Source organism: Palaemon carinicauda, chromosome 8 (genome assembly GCF_036898095.1).
Source record: "Palaemon carinicauda isolate YSFRI2023 chromosome 8, ASM3689809v2, whole genome shotgun sequence".
Lineage (NCBI taxonomy): Eukaryota > Metazoa > Arthropoda > Malacostraca > Decapoda > Palaemonidae > Palaemon > Palaemon carinicauda.
In genome coordinates this window covers 82,044,921-82,064,865 of record NC_090732.1, presented here as the reverse complement: position 1 = coordinate 82,064,865, position 19,945 = coordinate 82,044,921, and the positions used below count along the sequence as shown (strand labels likewise).

The following is a 19,945-nucleotide window of genomic DNA, read 5'->3' as shown; positions in this document are numbered from 1 at the left end:
CGCTCACGACCGATGTGGTGCACATGATCGGATTGGAGCGCTCGACCATAATGGCGCGCACGCAATCAGTTGAAGTGCGTGAACAGCTCTTATGACAGAGTTTTTCGGACTCTCGTTGCGTGAAGTGTTCACGAGTGCACGAGAGTTTTACTCTCATGACAGAGTTTTCGAACTCTCGTCCCGTGAATTGTGTGCGCGCGCCCATCATCATCAAGAGTTTTACTCTGATGACAGAGGGATGTCTGCTGCCTAAGGGTTTACTAATCTCTATAGGTAACTATGACACAGTTCCTTTGGGTCCTGGTCACGTAACACGATTCCTGAAAATTCCATCAGGAATCAGCGACAGAGTTCCTGCGGGTTCTCGGCACATCCCTTAAGGTCGTGAGAAAGGAATTCACAAATAGATTCTGAACCCCTAGGTTGTCATCCGAATCTCTCTGTTTCCGTGATCCAGAGTTTTCTGGAAACTCTATGGTCGACCCCCCCTTTACGGGATGGGTCTTCCAAAGGTGTGACTTGATGCGTCAATCTACACTCCCAGCTGATTACTATATCAGCTAGTCTGGTTTCACCAGCACTGATCCTTTCGTTTTCGAACGAACCACCATCATCTTCCCACTTTGAGTGGTTTGGTTAGCAGACGGAAATGAGCGGGGAATGAAAAATTCCTTACATTCCAGTTCATTTCCCTGGCAGGCCTTGCCTGATTTAGACGGTAGTTTTCTCACTAGTGAGAAAGCGTTCGATGGCAACCCCTTTGGGTAAGTGGTTGACAGCAATTACAGTATGTCTGGCCTTCTCGAAGCAAACCCCCACATACGAGACTTCACCCTTTTTCGGGAGACTCGTTCCTGAGAAGTTTTTACAAAACTTCAATGGGTGTTAAAACTTCATGAAGACCGTAAGCCTTCCCGGAGCATGCACTCTAGACAAGACAAAACCGCGAGGTTATTGTCTTAAACTCGGTTCTACCGTTTGATGGAGGTAGCCTCCCCCGTCATTGGCACTCTAGACAAGACAAAACCGCGAGGTTATTGTCTTAAACTCGGTTCTACCGTTTGATGGAGGTAGCCTCCCCCGTCATTGTACCCTGGGTATAACGACTTGCCTTTTTACACGATAGGCTTCTGAGACTTTTTATTCTATCCTTACAGGGTTATTGTTTCGAACAATTAGTCCAGAAGGAACATTGTTAGCTGAAGTTAAAGAACGGTAGCAACAGTGTGGGCATCATTTCATTACGTTACGAACGTTTCAAACCCTGCCCACAGGTAAACAGACATCCGTTTCTGTGTAATGAACACTGGCTAGCCCCTCACATAAAGAGGAGGAGTAAACCAAAGGGGAAATGATTGCCTCTATAACTGTATATTTTGTTAGAGAACATGTTTGCTCTCATTCAAGAAAATATTACAGTTAGTCAACGATCCAAATTCTTTCGGCAATAATGTTGTGATTCGTCGCACATACAATATTCCCGCAACCGGATTCGTTGCAAACGTTTCCTGGAGGCAGAGAATACGCATGCGCTAGCGCAAATGGACAAGTACAGATATGCGTGCAAGCGATCTTTCTGCCAATAAGGGCTATATACATCTTCCAATTAGAACTCCGTTCTATTAAGTTGTATATTTATATCCCTTACTGAAACCAGGTTATTCAGTACATTACTTGGCTACTTTCCTGTAACAAGACATACGGCATTTATGTTCTGCCTCCTTATAGGCTTTTTTTCTTTCCCCCGATTGGAAGTCTTAGTCTCCTTCAAAGGATTTGGCTGGAAACTTCTCATAAGCATATCTGTTCCCTAGTAGGGAACATTTAATTTAAATGCTAGTTTACCGATCGGAGACGGAGAAGTATGAACGTTTTTTGTCCTAAGAAGGAGAAACCTCCGTTACGAACGTTTCCAATGTTCTCCAACTGAGTTCCGGACACGACTTTTAAGTCGAACTACGCATGTATGCTTGTCATGTGCCCAGTTCGGTGTTACTACTCCGTAGTAGACTTATGCTCTTTACCCACCCAACAATAGATTGAAGATACAGTACGTCTCAATCCCCTCTTGGGTTTGGTTGGATGCGTTCGGTGATTACCGTACAGTCTCTTGTCCGGAAAGCGATCTCTATGAAGATTCGCTATTGTAACATAAGCTGTACTGATTAACTGGTTTACCATTTGGTATGGGTCTTATTCGGCCAACCACACTGGATTAGTGGCAGTTGGAGGGAGAACAGGCTGTTCCCCTTCGTTGCAAGAACGTGCAATTAGTTACACGTCTCGACATCATCTCGAGGTGTGTTTATTGCTATGCACTCCCCCCCTCACCGCTGGACAATCCGCAGATGATGGCTGGCAGACGAGAGCTTCTGCAAAGAGGCCTGTCTTCTCGTCTTCCCTCTGGACCTGATGCTCTCTATAATGCATCAAAAGAGAGAGGGGGTCCGGCATATGACATACCATTCCATCCTCGTCTGTTGGCCCGATTCAGAAAGGTACCAGCATTCACCTCTCTTAGAGAACCATCTAGCAGTACGAAGCCTCAGATGGACAGAGGACAACTAGTTGCCCCCATCTGCTCACGTCATTCCTGGTATAGGAATGTGCTTGCAAAACCACCCAGATAGTGGGAGCCTAGTGTCTTGGAATCATCTTGTATCCAACAAAGTCATAACTTTGTGGGGTCCCCGACTGTCGTTATGCTCGCAGCGGCCCTGATCTTCAGGCTCCCACTTGACCGTTTCCCAGGCCCTCAAACAATATGTATTCCAAGATCGGTGGGGCAGCCTAGAGGTGTGCCTTGTTTTTTTCCCCCCCATTCGGTCTGGTGAAAGAGTCCTCAGCCAAGTTAGGACAAGCAGGATCCTATCAATGACTCCAATAGCTTCGCTATGGCATCCCACAGAATGGCTCCCAGACCTTGTGCAGCCCTTGACAGAGCTCCAATAGCTTTGGTATGGCAACCCGCAGAATGATTTCCGGACCTTCTACAGCTCCTGACAGAGTTCCGAGGGATCTTCCTCCACGGTACGATCTTCCTCCACGGCACGATCTTCCTCCACGGCACGATCTTCAAGCAGCCACATGCTAACACTTTCCTAAGCCGTAGCTTTGCTTCGACTTCTCGCCTGGGACGATCCTACACCACCCCTCTCAGAGAGGCCTTTCGCAACTGGTTACGGAAAAGATGTCAAGGCACCTCTGACACTTTTCAGAGTCGGTCTTCCAGGCGAAGTGTTTGGTCCTTTGTGACTGATGTCGTGGAAGGGGATTCTCTCCCCTCGATGCCTTTACTTATGCAAGTGTGAGATAACTTGTCCCTCGTCGGATCTCAACCTCCTCCAGGGAACGCGGTTCGGGTCCTTCAGTCTCTGAAGGCCCCTCTCTACGAACCTTAGGCCCAGCAGCAGATCGCTTCCTTACACGGAAGACGCCCTTTCTACTCACTTGAGCTTTTGACCAAGAGAGTTAGTGTGTTGTATGATCCAGCCTCTGATGTCTCCTACCCTAGGAGACAGGGAGAAGTAATCCTCAGCGGCGTCCCTGAGTGGATTACCAAGACTCAAATCTGAGTGTGGTGTACCTTAGGTCCAGCCCATTTCGAATAAAGAGTCTTCGTTCGGTAACCGGAAACCCATCAACTGGGGTTTTACCTAGTGAGGAGTCTGTGGGATTACCTTAAAAGAACGATACCAGCTCGCCCCGTGTGACGGCACTGTTGACCTGCACGGGGAAGGTCAAGAGGAGGACCTCAAGGATTTCCTTCCCTTCTGGGATCGTAAGGCAATTGAGGTTACTATTAATCTAGACTCTCCTCCATCCTAAGACCCAGAGCTCATAACGTCACTGGCGTTGCTACGTCCCTGGCGTTCAAGAAACTACTCTGTGGTGCAGATACTTTAAGTGGGCATGTGGAAGCGTCAATCGACCTTCACGGCCCACTACCTGCAAAGACGTAACCCACATGAACATGGAGACCTTTTCCATTGGTCCTGTGGTGGTCGCACAACAAATGGTCTAAACACCTCAGGCTCCTTGATGGACAAGTAACAAAGAGTTGAGGGCTGAGGCTACCCGGATTAGTCTGGGGTGAATGAGTAAGAATGCCTGGCTCCTTTCTTCCTTTCACCTTCTCTCCTCTGGGGAAAACAGCTCCGCAAGCCTCGGCATAGCTGACTTCACCTCGCTGCAGGTAAGACCCATTTCCCTTGTTCCTCTTAAGTATAGAAGAATACTTTGTTACATCTCCAATACCTTTTAGAGGGAGGGTATTGGGTAAGTCTTTAAGAACAATAGGTTCTGTACCAGAGTTCCTATTTTAGACAAGCCACACTGTTAGTTCCACTCACACACAAGCTTCTGCAGGCCGCTATCAGTGCATTACCTCATATCGGCACTTGATTTTAGCGAGGGTAGGGTCCCTTCTACTATCGATCACAGATCGAAATAGAGAGGACCCCGGGTCATGACCAAGGCCAGTTGGTGAGGACTTCCTCCCTCCTAAGAGTGAGTCACCCTATAAATAGTGAAGGTTTTTATCTGTGTCGGAACAAATAACAAATTTGGAAATGATTTGTATATTTCCTAACATACAAACCTGGAGCTATTTATACAAATTGGCCCGCCACCCTGTCCCCTGAGAAGTCCTGCCATAAAGCAAAGTGGTTACTCAGCCGAGAGGTGCGAGTGAGCGGGGTAGCCAGTCTACCCCACCCCCCACCCGCTATCTAGCGGATGGGGTAGTTATTCCTCACTAAAATTATCATGGGTCGTCTTTCAGCTGCGCCGAAAGTATACCCTATAAATAGCTCCAGGTTTGTATGTTAGGAAAAATACAAACTATTTCCAAATTTGTTATTTTATTGAAATGAAGCTGAATTTCAATTGATTTCATCCATCAATGTGCATACTATGATTTTAATTTTTTTTTTGCATGTAAGTACTGTAAACTATGTAGAAATGCTTCATAATGCATATCTGCAATGAATTAATCTCAAATAATCTGGTTCCAATGGGGACAATTTATTCACTGCTCAAACCAATCTATTTTAATGTCCTGTTAGGATGAAGTTAGTGATATTTTGGCTTCGACTGTATTAGAACAATAGAATTGTTTAGTAAATTTACTTTAGCAATTGATTACTTGGTACTCATCAACAGTGTTTTTTTATATTTTCTAATTACTTTTCCCCCAGGTGTTGATGCGTTAGCCCATGGTTGCCCTAAATTACAAGGTTTCGTAGGCAAGGGATTAAAAGCTCTCACAGATGCAGCACTTATATCGCTTGCCCAGTACTGTAAAAGTCTTGAGCACATCAACTTATGTTCAGCTGCCGTGAGTTTTGAATATTTTTCATGTTGCTTAACCCTTTTACCCCCAAAGGACGTACTGGTACGTTTCACAAAACTCATCCCTTTACCCCCATAGACGTACCGGTACGTCCTTGCAAAAAAATGCTATAAATTTTTTTTTTTCATATTTTTGATAATTTTTTGAGAAAATTCAGGCATTTTCCAAGAGAATGAGACCAACCTGACCTCTCTATGACAAAAATTAAGGCTGTTAGAGCAATTTAAAAAAAAATATACTGCAAAATGTGCTGGGAAAAAAATAACCCTTGGGGGTTAAGGGTTGGAAATTTCCAAAGAGCCTGGGGGTAAAAGGGTTAATATCTTTGAAAAAAAAAATACAATGTCAAAAACATGTATATAAAATTTGCATAGAGTATTCATCATCATCCTTATCAGTTCTTATATCTACAATTTTCTTTTAGGGTAACAGATATGGAATGAGTTCTCTTTCTTCACTTTCTTTTCTCAAGCATTTTCTGTTTAAATTTACAGCTGGTGTAGTAGTGCTATCTATGCATTCTTTTTGTTTGTCTAGCTACTTTTATTCCTACCATTTTGAGACTAACTGGTCCTCTCCTTTTGTCATCATTTGTCAACCATATGGGAAGTGCCACTTACAGTTATCGTTGCATAAACACTAGTTAATACTCAAGAGTCTTTAGCGTCCCCCCAGCTCCAGCTAAACTGCTGTCTTCCAATTACTCTCTCATCTGTTCCCCTCTCTATATCCCTCCTTCAATTTTCATTAAAGGACAGACCTGTGAGTGAAGGTTTAGGGGAGTTAAACATTTTTCAAACCAGTGTATTTTCCAATCTACATACATCTCTGCAAATTTCTTCATATGTAATCTTCACAATTATTTCATCCTTGAATCATGGTGTTTTCCAATAGTACTTCTCCAGAATCTCTTCCCATTTTTTTTTGTAATTCCTTATTTCTCCACTGCATAAGAGTATTTCCTTTATTTACACATTCTAAATTCTTCTTTAATTCACTGCGGGGATATTGTTATTTTACAGCAATCTAGTTATCTCTCTCCACTTTATCCAGGCTGTTTCTAGATTTTAGTATTTCATACTGACTTCTTAATAATTGCTTTCTTCAAGTAACAATTTTTTTCACCTCTTCTAAGGTCTGCTCTTACACCAGAGTATCGTCTCCCCTTTCTAGTTCCCATTTACTTTTCATACGTGTTAAGCTTGAGAAGTCTTTAGCATTTTTTGGGACAACATTGGGTACATTGTATATCCATATAGGTCTTGAGCAGTACCTGCATTCCCATTCTTTTGAAAGCACTATCCTTTCTTCCTTTTCAATTGCCAAATTTTCTTTCTGTTTAAGCGTACAATATTTCTAATCCTCCCCTTTTTTTGTTCTTTCATATACTCAACTGTATTACCAATTTTTCCATCCGCTTACTAAGGTCCACTAATAAATAGTGTAATCTCCTTGATTTTGCATGGTACTTGTGTTAGTTGCCTCATTATAGATATGACTTCTGGTGTTGGTATCTTGTATAATGCCGAACAGACAGTTGTCAATATTGATAACTTATTTTGCTTTTTCACTACTACTTTGTCCAATATTTTAACAGTATGCCTCAGCAAGCTCATTGCTTTTCAATTTGCAGTGCATCCCCTCTTCATCTGTACAATATAACAATGGTATCATACTTGTCCCATTCAACTTATCCCATCTCGTCCTTTTTCCTGATACCATATATTTTAGTCAGCTCTTCAATACTTTGTTCTCCAACAACATTTTAGCAAGTAGCATCTTAATTCTGATTGCCATTGGGTTATTCTCATCTTCTTCAGATGCCTCTTTTTCTGTTGGATCCCATATGTCAAAATCATCTGGTTTTGAATTATTCATAAATGTCTATCATTTAGTTGATTTACAGAACACTGCTGTTATTATTTTATGGAATAATGTACTGTATTTTTTTTTTCTCAACAGGCAATAAGTGACAGAGGAGTGGTTGCCTTAGCAGAAAACTGCATAAAGATTCGTTATTTATGCCTGAGTAACTGTGTACATCTAACAGATACTAGTCTTGTTGTTTTATCCCAGCACTGTACACATCTTGAAACCCTGGAGGTTGCATCATGCTCACAGTTTACAGACAATGGATTTCAGGCATTGGCTCGGGTAAGACTACCGTTTTTGCCATTTTTTTTTTTTGTGATATGTTTGGGAGATGAAGATAAAATAACAAAGACAAAATCTTTGTAGGAAAAGATATGAGAAAGAAACAAGCTGGACTTATAGGTTACATCAAAGATTTTTAGCTAATATAGTAGACTCTGGGAAACATTAAGAAGTTAATTTTTCAGTATTTTTATTAAACTTTGTATTAAGATCTTGTAAAGCTAATCACCTTTTAAATCCATGTATTCTGATACAGTAACCTCTTGTATATCTGTACTTGAAGCTTCAAGATGGATGGGAATAAGGTTAAAGTGCATTGAAGGCTAGTCTTAGTTAGGTTACCTGAAGTCATGGCTAAACAATAACTAGCTTTTGAAAATATCCTAAAATTAATAAATAATGTATAAAATCCAAGACACGAGTATAATTTATAATTAATGGGGACGGCTGGCTAATGCCAGTTTTTAAGGACAAGACTGACATTCATACCATTTAATAAGGTGACTTAGGACATCTCCAAACTGCATATGATTTTTGCCTCTGACCTCTTTTGCGACACCAGGACAATTTATCTTGAAAATTAGTGTTCAAATTCTATCTCCCGTGATAATTGATATTAAGATATGGGACTATTACCCTATATAGACCTGATGTAGACTTCCAATCAAATGAAGTTTCTTTCTTTTTTAAAAGTAATTTTTTTGCTAGATATGAATTTTTTTCATTATGGTAAAAAAAAATAAACCTGAAAATCAAGGGGAAAAAATTAAGAACAAAAATAATGAAAAAAAAGTTAGAAAATGAGCAACATTTGACTGTTTAAGGGGACCGTCCGCCATGGGGTATTGACATAACAACTTTTAGAAATCGAAAATCGTTTTATTGCTTCTATGTATGCGTAAACATGTCGTACATACTCCCCAGAAGTTTCCGCCAATTATTTTTACAAATAACGAAGATATAGAGGTTTTTATATGATGACGTCATCCTTACCGTGTCGTCTGCATGACTGAGTTTGACAAAATTATCTTTTTGTGTTAATTTTGCATATCTATAGCGATTTTTCACTTACATTTCGAGCTATCGTACGTCTGGCAGAAATGGAAGGCATTGGTAGAGTGTAGATGAACGAAATCTACGCCTACAATAACAGAAGCCGAAGTTTCCAAAGATGTATAGAAGTTATAATGTATGCGTTTGTTTACTTGAAGTTAGTATGTACATTGTGTTTCCACAATGCCCTCGGGAACATTATAGCAATGCCAATGTTACATAAGGTGATAGAAAGAACAAAAAGTAAGTGGAGAACAAGAAAAAAGAACCAAGAAAGAGGGAAACATGGATAAGAGTACAAAGCTGAAACCTGCTAACTAAAACACTGGCAACAATTAGAGATCGCTGGCAACTCATAACATAGGAATAGTAAACTGAGGGTTCAAATACCTCGTTTAGGGTGCATTTATGTAGGAATAAACAATAAAAGTTATCATAATAATATTATCTTGATTTCTTTTAGAAAAGAAGCGAAAGTTTGCTGCAAATCTTTGGGAGCTCATAACTCAAAAACATACTTATTCCCACTTAGGTACATTTTTCTCACTTATTTGTTGTTCGATGTTAGAGAAAAAGATATCGTTGAAAAGGAGAATAAAAATCCCACAATTCTGTCAGACAAAATTATGATTTTCTTTTTACATTTTTTTTACGATTATTTTCCGTCTAGACGAGGAAAAAAAAATAAAAATTCATTAAAAAAAACAGAAAGGAAAATCGAAATTCTGTCTGACAGAATTGTTCGGTTGTTAGAGTAGTTTTTGTGGTATAAGTTTCAATACAATTGGTATTATAGTAGTGGGGAAAAATGTACCTAATTTTTTTTTTATATCATGATTTTTGCTAATAAATCCAAAAGTTTTTGATCAAATGACTTGAAATTTTTATATGATGAAGGTATTATATATGTCTAAAACATATGTAGAAATGGTGTAATTTGGATCATTAGAAAAAAAAATGGCGGACATGGTGGACGGTCCCCTTAATAATGCCTCTAAGTTATATACCTAATTTCAATGCTATTTTTTTAAAAGTAAGGGAGATGATAGAATTTGAAGGTCAATAAGTAGAGTTTTGAGATAGGAGCATTCAAAGTTTTTCTTTATATTTTTACGATAAATCATGATAATTATGAATTTTATGTTTGCATTTGGATATTAATAAACCTAAACAAAGTTTTTTATCATAATTTTATCATAAATGAAGATCCATTTGCTCAATATCTTGCTTCTTTAGGCGAGATGGTTGCTCCTTCATCATCTCTCTCCTTCACTAACTCCGCTATTTTCACCGATATTACCCACTTCTGAACTCTTATTAGAGCGCATCTTCTTCTTCCTTATGTTAGCGTGATGTTGAAATTGTCTTTTCCTCTTTGGCATGATGAAATTCTTGCCGAAATTGAGATAAACAGACCTAAAAACGATTGAATGTCAGACGTCAAACTCTTGTGTACTCTGTGAAGTTTTTGCTAGAACTGAAGAATGAAGGGTGTAATTACCATGTAATACATCGTCTTGTGACTCATAGAATCTATACAGAGGCCATTGTCACAATTTGTTTTGTATTAAAATATAATAGTTATCAAAATTTACAATAACAGAAGAAATACTGCATTTTCTTGTTGGGAACAATGTTTTTGGTGTATTGAGTTACTTTTACTAATTACCTTGTAACTATGAAAGGAAGAGGAATTTTGAAAAAAACATTTTGTAAACGCATTCTCCATTGCCATACAAAGCTCAGTGAATATTTTCAGGATTTTGTGTTTTTCTACCTATACCCTCATATATTGGCATACCGGGCGGGCCCCTTAAAGTATGTTTATTCCTACGCAGATACAAACCTCCGAGTGATTTAAATGGGTTACTTCTAGTTCGTTTTTATATGACCAGACAATAATAAAAGAAAATTGGCTCTGTTGCTCCATGGTTGGTAACGATAGCAACCCCACTGCCCCTTGCCACGAGTGGGTGCCCGAGCTGATGATTAACACAGTAAATACTGCCTAATATTGTTTTAAGTTGATTTCAACAACAGTTTATAATCATATGTACAGTATATTTGCACACATGTACACTACCTACTGGGCACAGTAAGGTTACAGTACATTATTATGCTAAGGTAAAGTTTTACCCAGTTGTCATCATCTTACTGTTCTGTATAACAAATGTTGTTCCTATTTAGTAATACTGTACTATAACCTAATACTCGCTGATACTGTAGTGTATATTACTGTAATATATGTACAGTAATATTGTTACAGTATAGCTCAACTCTACTCACTGTAAGTGTTTGATGTTTTCGTGCAGACGACTCGTAGCCTACGCGTTTTCTTTAAGCATAACGCAACTTCTCATGTGTTGTCTCTTGCGCAGTATGTTATATCTATACTTTCTTAAACAGAAATACAGCTTATTTTATAAACTAAAAACTTAAATATCTCGATAATGATTGTTTCTTTTTGACAAAAAAAAAAAAAAAAAAAAAAAACAATGCATTAGATTACTTCAACAGCTGATCTCTCTCTCTCTCTCTCTCTCTCTCTCTCTCTCTCTCTCTCTCTCTCTCTCTCTCTCTCTCTCGTACATCTACATCACACAAAACACAGAGTGTAGTTAAATTCTTTACATTTTAGTGTATATATTAGGTCAAGTAACTAAATATAGCCTATTGTAAATTACATTGTACACTCTGATATCAGAAATGGATCGCATTGGAATTGATGTGATCCATTTCAGACATCATAGTGTACACTACTGAAATATTTGTTTGCAAATTAGTACCATAATGTACTGCTGGGTAAAGTATACAGTTTGACCTCGCTTATCGCGATTTTTAGGTTACATAGACAGTCGCGATAAGCGAAAATTTGCGAATAAATTTTATACTAGGGTGGGCTAGCTCCTAACCTAAAAAGTCACTGCCCCTTGCCACAAGCTAGTGCCCGAGCTGATGATTAACACAGTAAATACTGCCTAATAGTTTTAATTTGGTTTCTACAACAGTTTATAATCATATGTACAGTGTGCAGAACATTTGCGCACATGTACTCTATGTATTGGACACAGTAAGGTTACAGTACAGTATTGTGCTAAGGTAAAGTTTAGCGAGTCTTCATCATCCCCTTACTGTTCTGTATAGCAAAAGTTGTTCCTATCTATTAATACTGTACTGTAACGTAATACTCACTGATACTGTAATGTATATTACTGTAATATACAGTATGTACAATAATATTACTACTGTACAGCTTAACTGTACTTACTGTAAATGTTCGGTGTTTTCGTTCAGATGACTGTAGACTACGCCGCTACTTTAGAAGCTTGACGCAACTTATGTGTTGTCTCTTGCGCAGTATGTTATATATTCTTTCTTAAACAGAAATTTAGCTTATTTTATAAACTAAAATCTTAAATATTTTGCATAATCGTTTCTTTTAAATAAATAAACAAAAACTGTGCATTTGATCTCTTTTCAACAGCTGATCTCTCTCTCTCTCTCTCTCTCTCTCTCTCTCTCTCTCTCTCTCTCTCTCTCTCTCTCTCTCTCTCTCTCATATTCAATTTAGTTTCGGAAGTATTATTCCATTCTAGAAAATTACGATTTTTTATAAAGTTAAATGAGCTTTAAAAAACATATACCTTATATTACCGTGTAAAGGATGACCCCATGTAAAGGGCGAACCCCCAATTTTAAATATTAAACTTAGCCGGTGAATATATAATAGCTGACGTCTCCGACGGCTCGACAGAATTCAAAAACTCGCGAGCGATCGCCATGAAGGTAGCGGGTGTGCCCACCAGCGCCAACTATCGGCCAAATACTGCATATACATGTAAACAGCTCCAGTTCTTCTCTGTTGGTTCCATCGACAAGTCGATTCCACTCGCTATTATGACCTCGAGTTTTCTACCGAATTGGTGAAGTACTTGGTTTTGGTTTTATTGCTTTCGCCGTGTTGGATTATTCAATACTATCCTCAAAAGAAATGCTTTTGAAAAGAGAGTAAAAGTGTTTTGCCCTTGCTTTTATCTCTGGTTTTTTTCCATAGAGTAAAAATGGCCGACCCTTCCCTTACTGTACGGAAGTGTGTTTTAGGCTTTTAGCAATTATCTTATCACGTTATAAATTGTTGTTGTTAATTATAGATTTTCCTCTATATATTTTATATCTCACCCGCCTTTATTAGGCCTCTTCGATTAGCTTTCCATTTATAATAAACATCAAGATAAATTTTAATGATTTGTTTATATGCGGCATTACCTATTCCTCCCCTAATCCGAGAGTAGGCAGTCCTAACTTGGAAACCGAAGTTAAACAACGTTGAGCCCTTTCAACTTTTATTTTCGTTAAGTTTAAATCATTTGCTCTGTAAGAGTTATTAAATGAATATTTTTTAGTAGATATTTTATGAAAGATTTTCTTTAAATAGTCTTCGTGCTGTTTCAAAGATGAACTAACGTTTGGTTTATTTATGCTACGCAGTTTGCGCTCTATCGTTACGATAGAGAAAGAGAGAATCACGGTTTCACTTTGCAGAAAGAGTAAATCGATTCTGACGTTTTGTTCATTCTTCTTTCAAACTGAAATGTTTTAAATACTAATTTAAAGGAACTTGTTAATTTTCAATTTCTTAGTCCTTTCAGTTTTTTCCTTTGGTCAAATAACCTGTTTATTGACGAAGGGTAAGTGGGCTTTTCTCTTCTGTGTGAAATCAAGAGAGAGAGAGAGAGAGAGACGGAGAGAGAGAGAGGAAGAGAGAACGTTCCGATCTTTATTCTCGTCCCAAGCGAGTAACGTTGTTCTCGAGTCAGTTTTTTACTCTCGTCCCAAGTCTCTGTACGGGGAGAAAGGATAAAACGTTTTTAGTTTTTATTCTCGTCCCAAGGCACTGTACGGTGAGAGATTGAAAACGTAGTTTTTAATGAACTAGTGTTTAGTCTCCTCCCCAGTCACTGATCCTTTTAACTTTATATATTTCCGTTTTATTCGATATATATGTTTACTGTTTTTTTTGCTTGTATTAATGTGCTTACATTATACGACTTATTTTGCAATTATAACCTTTTGATGTAGGGGAGAATTGCGTGCTTCAGGTAGAAATCAGTTTTTATTCATGCCTAATGTGAAATTATTGAAAAATTCGATTTCAGTGAAGTAAGTGCAAAAACAGAAAATTGTAGTGATAAAGTGATAATTGCGCAAAGTGTTATCAGTGTTGCGACAGAGGGTTCGTCTGTTCGTGCCTGTCGTTCGCCTAGTCCGAGACCTCTTGCAAGCTCCCATGCCCCAGGGAGAAGTAATGTCGTAGGACTTATGGGTTCGAGAGGCTTTAACCAACGAACAGACGTTCCCTCTATGGTTTCAGGCGTGTCTCGTCAAGACCCCCCCTACCATAAGACGAGCGAGACGGTTTTCTCCTCGTCATCCGAAGGCTTATCGCGTAAGAAACCGTGGAACAAGGTTTCGAGACCCTTAAAGCGAAAGTCAGTCCCTTCAGGACAGGTCCAGCGTCCTGGTTGTAGCCATTGGGACAGCTCTGACCCTGTGCAGTCACCGGAAGACTGCTCGACGCCTAAACAGAAGCGTAACACAGGCTCCGAGAGTCTTAGTGTAGGCAAGGTTTTGCAGTCACAGACGTTACCCTCGTCTCTTACCGCACCCATTCCCGTTGATCCTAAATGGGTTATACTGCAAGACATGCAGAATAAGCTTGCCTCTCTTATGGAGGACTATTCTGCTGAGCAGGTTCACGATGATCCTCGCCGCTTAGCTGATCGAGATCCTGGCCGTCAGCCGCCCAAACGAGCCTTTGCTCGTCCTGTTGACGTTGACGTTACAAAGTCACGTCAGTCACGTTTTGTAGAGCCTCACTCAATGCAGTCCCGTGTTGACTTTCAGCCGCTTGTGGACGTTCAGCCGCTGCCGCATGCTCTTGTTGACGTTCAGGACGTTCGCCAACCAGCGAAGTTGACTTGTTTTGACGTTGAGCATCAAGCACCGCAGTCAAGAGTTGTTTTGACTGCTCAGTCTAGGCAGTCAAGGCAGTCTCGAGTTGACGTCGAGCGTCCTCCCGCACCTGTTGTTGTTGCTGGTCAGTCCTTTAAGCAGTTACATGACGTAGCGTCCTTGACTGCTACTGATGCTCCTTTGCGTGTGGACTCTGCTTGTCAAGCATTGCCACCACGGCAGGTCTCTCCCTTGCTTGAGACTCGGCAATTGTCGGACGAGGTTCCTTCAGATAAGGAAGTTGCTGATTCCCCTCCTACTGATATTCCCTTGGGGACTCTGTCAGACGGAGAGGAGCCTAAAGCTGCTCAGCCCTCTATGGACTTTAAATAAATCATGCTGATTTTTAAGGATCTTTGTCCGGATCATTTTGTAACTGCTGCTCCTCGTTCGCCTAAACGTCAGAGTTTACACTAGGCCTAGCTACTTCGAAGCCGTTGTTTTCTAAGCTAGTGCTCTCTTGCTCTTCTAAGAGAGCTTTACGTTTGCTAGGCGACTGGTTGATCACCAGGAGGAGTTTGGGGGAGATAGCCTTTGCTTTCCCTCCTTTTAAACTGGCTTATAGAGCGAGCGTCTGGTATGACACGGGAGAAGTTCTCGGCTTGGGAGTTCCTGCCTCTGCCCAGATAGACTTCTCAAGCCTCATAGACTCTCCCTGGCGCCTGGCCATGAGACGCTCCAAGATTTTATGGTCGGCTTCAGAGCTAGACCATCTCCTGTTAGGAGTTTTTTCGAGCGTTTGAAGTTTTGCTGTACAATTATGTCATGCATAAACAAGGCTATCAGGGATGGCTCCAATAATCTGACAGCCACGTTCTCTGCAGGAACAAGACTATCAGGGATGGCTCCAATGATCTGGCAGCCACGTTCACTGCAGGAGTACGTAAGATGCAAGTGCGCTCAATGTGTTCATTGTCAAGACAAACTTCACGATGAAGTCTACCAAGCTGTCTTGACAGCATTAATGGAAGGCGACTGGATGGTCTCTCTCAAACTTTAGGATGCATACTTCCACATCCCGATTCATCCAAACTTTCACTACATCTGAGGTTTGTGGACGGAAAAGTAATGTACCACTGTCGAGCACTGTACTCCGACCTCATTCCTGCTCCTCTTGTTTTTACAAGGCCCTTGCAAAATGTAGCAAGCTTTCTACATTTTTTGAGGATTCAGAGCCTCCCTTTATTTTGACGACTGGCTAATCAGGGCGTTCGTCATTATATCGCTGTCTGGAGAGCCTCTAATGGACATTAGACCTAACCAAGGAGCTAGGTCTCATAGTGAACGTAGAGAAGTCGTAACATACAGTATCCCATCCCAGACTATTCTTTTTTTGGGAATGGAGATACTGTGTATGATTTTTCGACCCTTTTCGTCTCCCGCAAGAATGGAACAAGCTCTGTTAAAAGTCCTTCACTTGCAAGAGAAAAACAGTTGCTCTGTAAGAGTTTGAACTAGCCTCGTGGGAACTCTTTCATCGCTGGAGTAGTTCACTCTCTGGGGAGACTCAACCTATGCCCTTTCCTATTTCACCTAAACATTGGAACAAGGAGAAGGGCTTAGTGAGTATCTCTTTCCCAATCCCCAACTCAGTCTAGACATGTCTGACTTGGTGGGACAGCAACATTAGACTTCGAGAAGGTCTTTCTCTAGCGATCAAGAACCCAAACCATGTGTTGTTTTCAGATGCAGCGGATTAGGGTTAGGGAGCTCCACTGGACAGTCTGGAAGGCTCGGTTCTTTGATCCACGGATCAAAAGGAACTCCTTTTAAGGCAGTAACATCTCTCCTTTGGCGAGATTTGTGCAGAAATGAATGTCTTGGCGGACTGCCTCAGCAGAAGAGGACAAGTCTTCTCCATGGAGTGGACGTTGCATAAGACTGTGTGCGAGAAGCTATGGATGACATGGGGTCTACCCACCATAGATCTTTTTCCTACTCTCTCTGACAAAGAGGCTCTCGACTTACTGCTTTCCAGTTCCAGATCCAGAGGCAGCTCACATAGACACTTTCCTGCTGGACTGGTCTCACCTGGACGTTTATGCCTTTCCACCTTTCAAGGTCCTAGACAAGGTGCTGCAGAAGTTCACCTCTCACGAAGGGACCAGGTTGACATTGGTTGCTCCACTCTGGCCCGCGAGAGAGTGAGTAACAGAGGTACTTCAATGGCTGGTAGACGTTCCAAGGAGTCTACCTTTAAGGATGGATCTCTTACGGCAGCCACGTAAGGAGTCTTCAGCAAAGCCTCCCCGCGCTTCGTCTGACTGCCTTCAGACTATCGAAAGACACTCAAGAGCTAGAGGATTTTCGAAGGAGGCAGCCAGAACGATTGCGAGAGCTAGGAGAGCATCTACCATCAAGGTCTATCAGTCGAAGTGGGAAGTCTTTAGAGACTGGTGCAAGTCATCATCCATTTCCTCTTCCAGTACCTCTGTAGCCCAAATTGCAGACTTTCTCCTACATCTGAGAAATGTTCGCTCCCTCTCAGCGCCCACTATTAAGGGCTACAGGAGCATGTTGGCGTCTGTGTTCAGACATAGAGGCTTAGATCTGTCCAATAATCAAGATCTCCTTAAGTCCTTCGAGACCTCTAAGGAGCGTCGTATGGCAACTCCTGGATGGAACTTAGACGTGGTCCTAAGGTTCCTAATGTCCGACAGGTTTGAGCCATTACATTCAGCCTCCCTGAAGGATCTCACCCTCAAGACGCTTTTCTTAGTGTGCTTGGCTTCGGCTAAAAGGGTCAGTGAGATCCATGCCTTCAGTAGGAACATCGGCTTTTCTACAGATAAAGCCACATGTTCACTTCAGCTTGGTTTTCTTGGCCAAAAATGAACTGCCTTCTCGTCCTTGGCCTAAGTCATTTGATATACTTTGCCTGTCAGAGATCGTAGGCAACGAGCTTGAAAGAGTGCTGTGTCCAGTTAGAGCTCTGAAGTTTTATTTAGCTCGGACTAAATCCTTACGAGGTGGATCTAAGGCTTTGTGGTGCTCAGTTAAAAAGCCTTCATTGCCTATGTCAAAGAATGCTTTGTCATATTTTATTAGATTTTTAATCCGAGAGGCTCATTCTCACTTGAGTGAAAAAGAGCGTTGCTTGCTTAAGGTTAAGACGCACGAAGTAAGAGCTATAGCAACTTCTGTGGCCTTTAAGCAAAACAGATCTCTCGAAGTATTATGGACGCGACCGTTTGGAGAAGCAAGTCGGTATTCGCGTCATTTTACTTAAAAGATGTCCAGACTCTTTATGAGGACTGCTACACACTGGGTCCATTCGTTACAGCGAGTGCAGTAGTGGGTAAGGGTTCTACCACTACATTCCCTTAATTCCAATATCCTTTTAATCTTCTCTTGAAATGTTTTTTAATTGGGTTGTACGGAAGGCTAAGAAGCCTTTCGCATCCTTTTTGATTTGGCGGGTAGTCAAATGTCATTTCTTGAGAGCGCCCAGATTAAGGGTTTTGATGAGGTCCTGTTGTGTGGGTTGTCGCCCTAGATACTTCAGCTCCTGGGAGTCTTTCAGCATCCTAAGAGGATGGCTGGGCTTCGTGAGGAAAGCGGACTAACAAGGCAGAGTAATCGTTAGAGTCAGCTTCCTTACCAGGTACCTATATTTATTTGGGTTTGGTTATGATATAACTGTCAAAAACTCTAAGCATATACGCCGTAAACTGTATTAATTCTGGTCTCTACCCACCACCATGGGTGTGAATCAGCTATTATATATTCACCGGCTAAGTTTAATATTTAAAAATGATATTTTGATTATAAAATAAATTTTTGAATATACTTACCCGGTGAATATATAAATTAAAGGCCCCCCCCTTCCTCCCCGATAGAGACACAGCGGGATGAGAATAACTGGAGCTGTTTACATGTATATGCGGTATCTGGCCGATAGTTGGCGCTGGTGGGCACACCCGCTACCTTCATGGCGATCGCTCGCGAGTTTTTGAATTCTGTCGAGCCGTCGGAGACGTCAGCTATTATATATTCACCGGGTAAGTATATTCAAAAATTTATTGTATAATCAAAATATCATATTTCCTTAAGAAGAAAACAAGCGTTTTTATTATATACTCCGTGTAACAGGCGGACGGCAATTCCGAAGCCAGCCGGTTAGTACACTTTATCACACATATTATATTCTTTATTCATAATAACATCTTTAATAAAAGCTCTTAGTATCACTGGTTATCTCTTGCATGTGTAAATGTGTTCGTTTGTTCATCATGATCGGCGATGAAACGTAAGCAAAACTTTTTCTGTTGTAGGCGGTGTTTTTAAGAAAAGCATGGCATAAAATCGCTCATATTTCATTTATGTTGAATTTCTACCCTATACACAGATGTGTAAATGCGTTTGTTTGTTCGTTATGATCAGTGATGGAATGTAAACTAAGCTATGGTTTCGGTTTTAGGTGGCGTGTTTAGCGAAAGTATGATATAAAATCATCTTTATTTAGTTTATGTTAGATTTCTAAGCACTATATACAGCGAAAGCATTTTAGACAAAACGGAGGACGATGACAGTGCTACTGTGCTGGTAGTGCTAACGAAAGCGATGAAGATTATCCCCAAGCCAATGCTGTCCTGATGAATTTTTTAAAACTTTTTAATAGGTCGAATGGCAGTGTTGATTTTGATGGTTTTTTATTTCAAGTTTATTGAATTAAGTTTTTTTTTATTTTTTTTTTAAATGTGTTTGCATCATTGTTTTCCTGCATACCATAGTGTAGGTACAGATAACCTGCAAATTTTGAGGTTTCGGACAACCACCACTACCACCATCTCTTTGCAAATAATGTAACCATTCCTAGTTGCCCGAAACATGTGATCATATCAGCTGATCTGATCACAGCACCCAAAATACTTAGCTTGATAAAATACACCCAATATTTAAAACAAAAGCACATAAATGTTTTATTAAAGAACAATCAACTATTAAATAATAGTAATTTTCTAAAATGCAATAATGCTTCCGAAGCATTATTGCATTTTAGAAAATTACTATTATTTAAATCTTTGTTTCTTTGCTAAGTCTCTCTTGAGGCTTTATAATCAAGCACCATAGAGCTTAAAGTATCGTGCATCGGCGGTAGCATGCCTTAATAATAATGGCGTTACTTACTTTTACTTACTTTGATGGCTGCTTTTCCTGTCCCATACAGCAGCGGAACCCCACTCTCTACAGGACCTCCACTGTCATTTTACCTTGTTCGTTCAGAGTATTTAACATTTCATATCATAAATTGTTCATTTACTGTTAAATCGTCACTGTCAAAAGACTCGTGAAATAAGAAAGTCTTCAGTTTCCTCTTGAAAGCCTCAATGTCTTCAATCATTCAAATGTTTCATGGGAGCTTATTATATA

The 19,945-nt window shown here is 40.4% G+C and overlaps 1 protein-coding gene across 2 annotated transcripts in view; it reads left to right on the top strand.

Moving 5' to 3' along the window:
- LOC137645777 (F-box/LRR-repeat protein 20) overlaps positions 1-19,945 on the top strand; it is a 325,431-nt gene that overhangs the window by 199,154 nt on the left and 106,332 nt on the right. For both annotated transcript variants that reach the window (XM_068378688.1, XM_068378689.1), the window contains exons 6-7: positions 5,199-5,338; positions 7,316-7,507. In XM_068378688.1, coding sequence (XP_068234789.1) covers positions 5,199-5,338; positions 7,316-7,507 — 332 coding nt within the window. The remainder of the gene's footprint in view (positions 1-5,198; positions 5,339-7,315; positions 7,508-19,945) is intronic.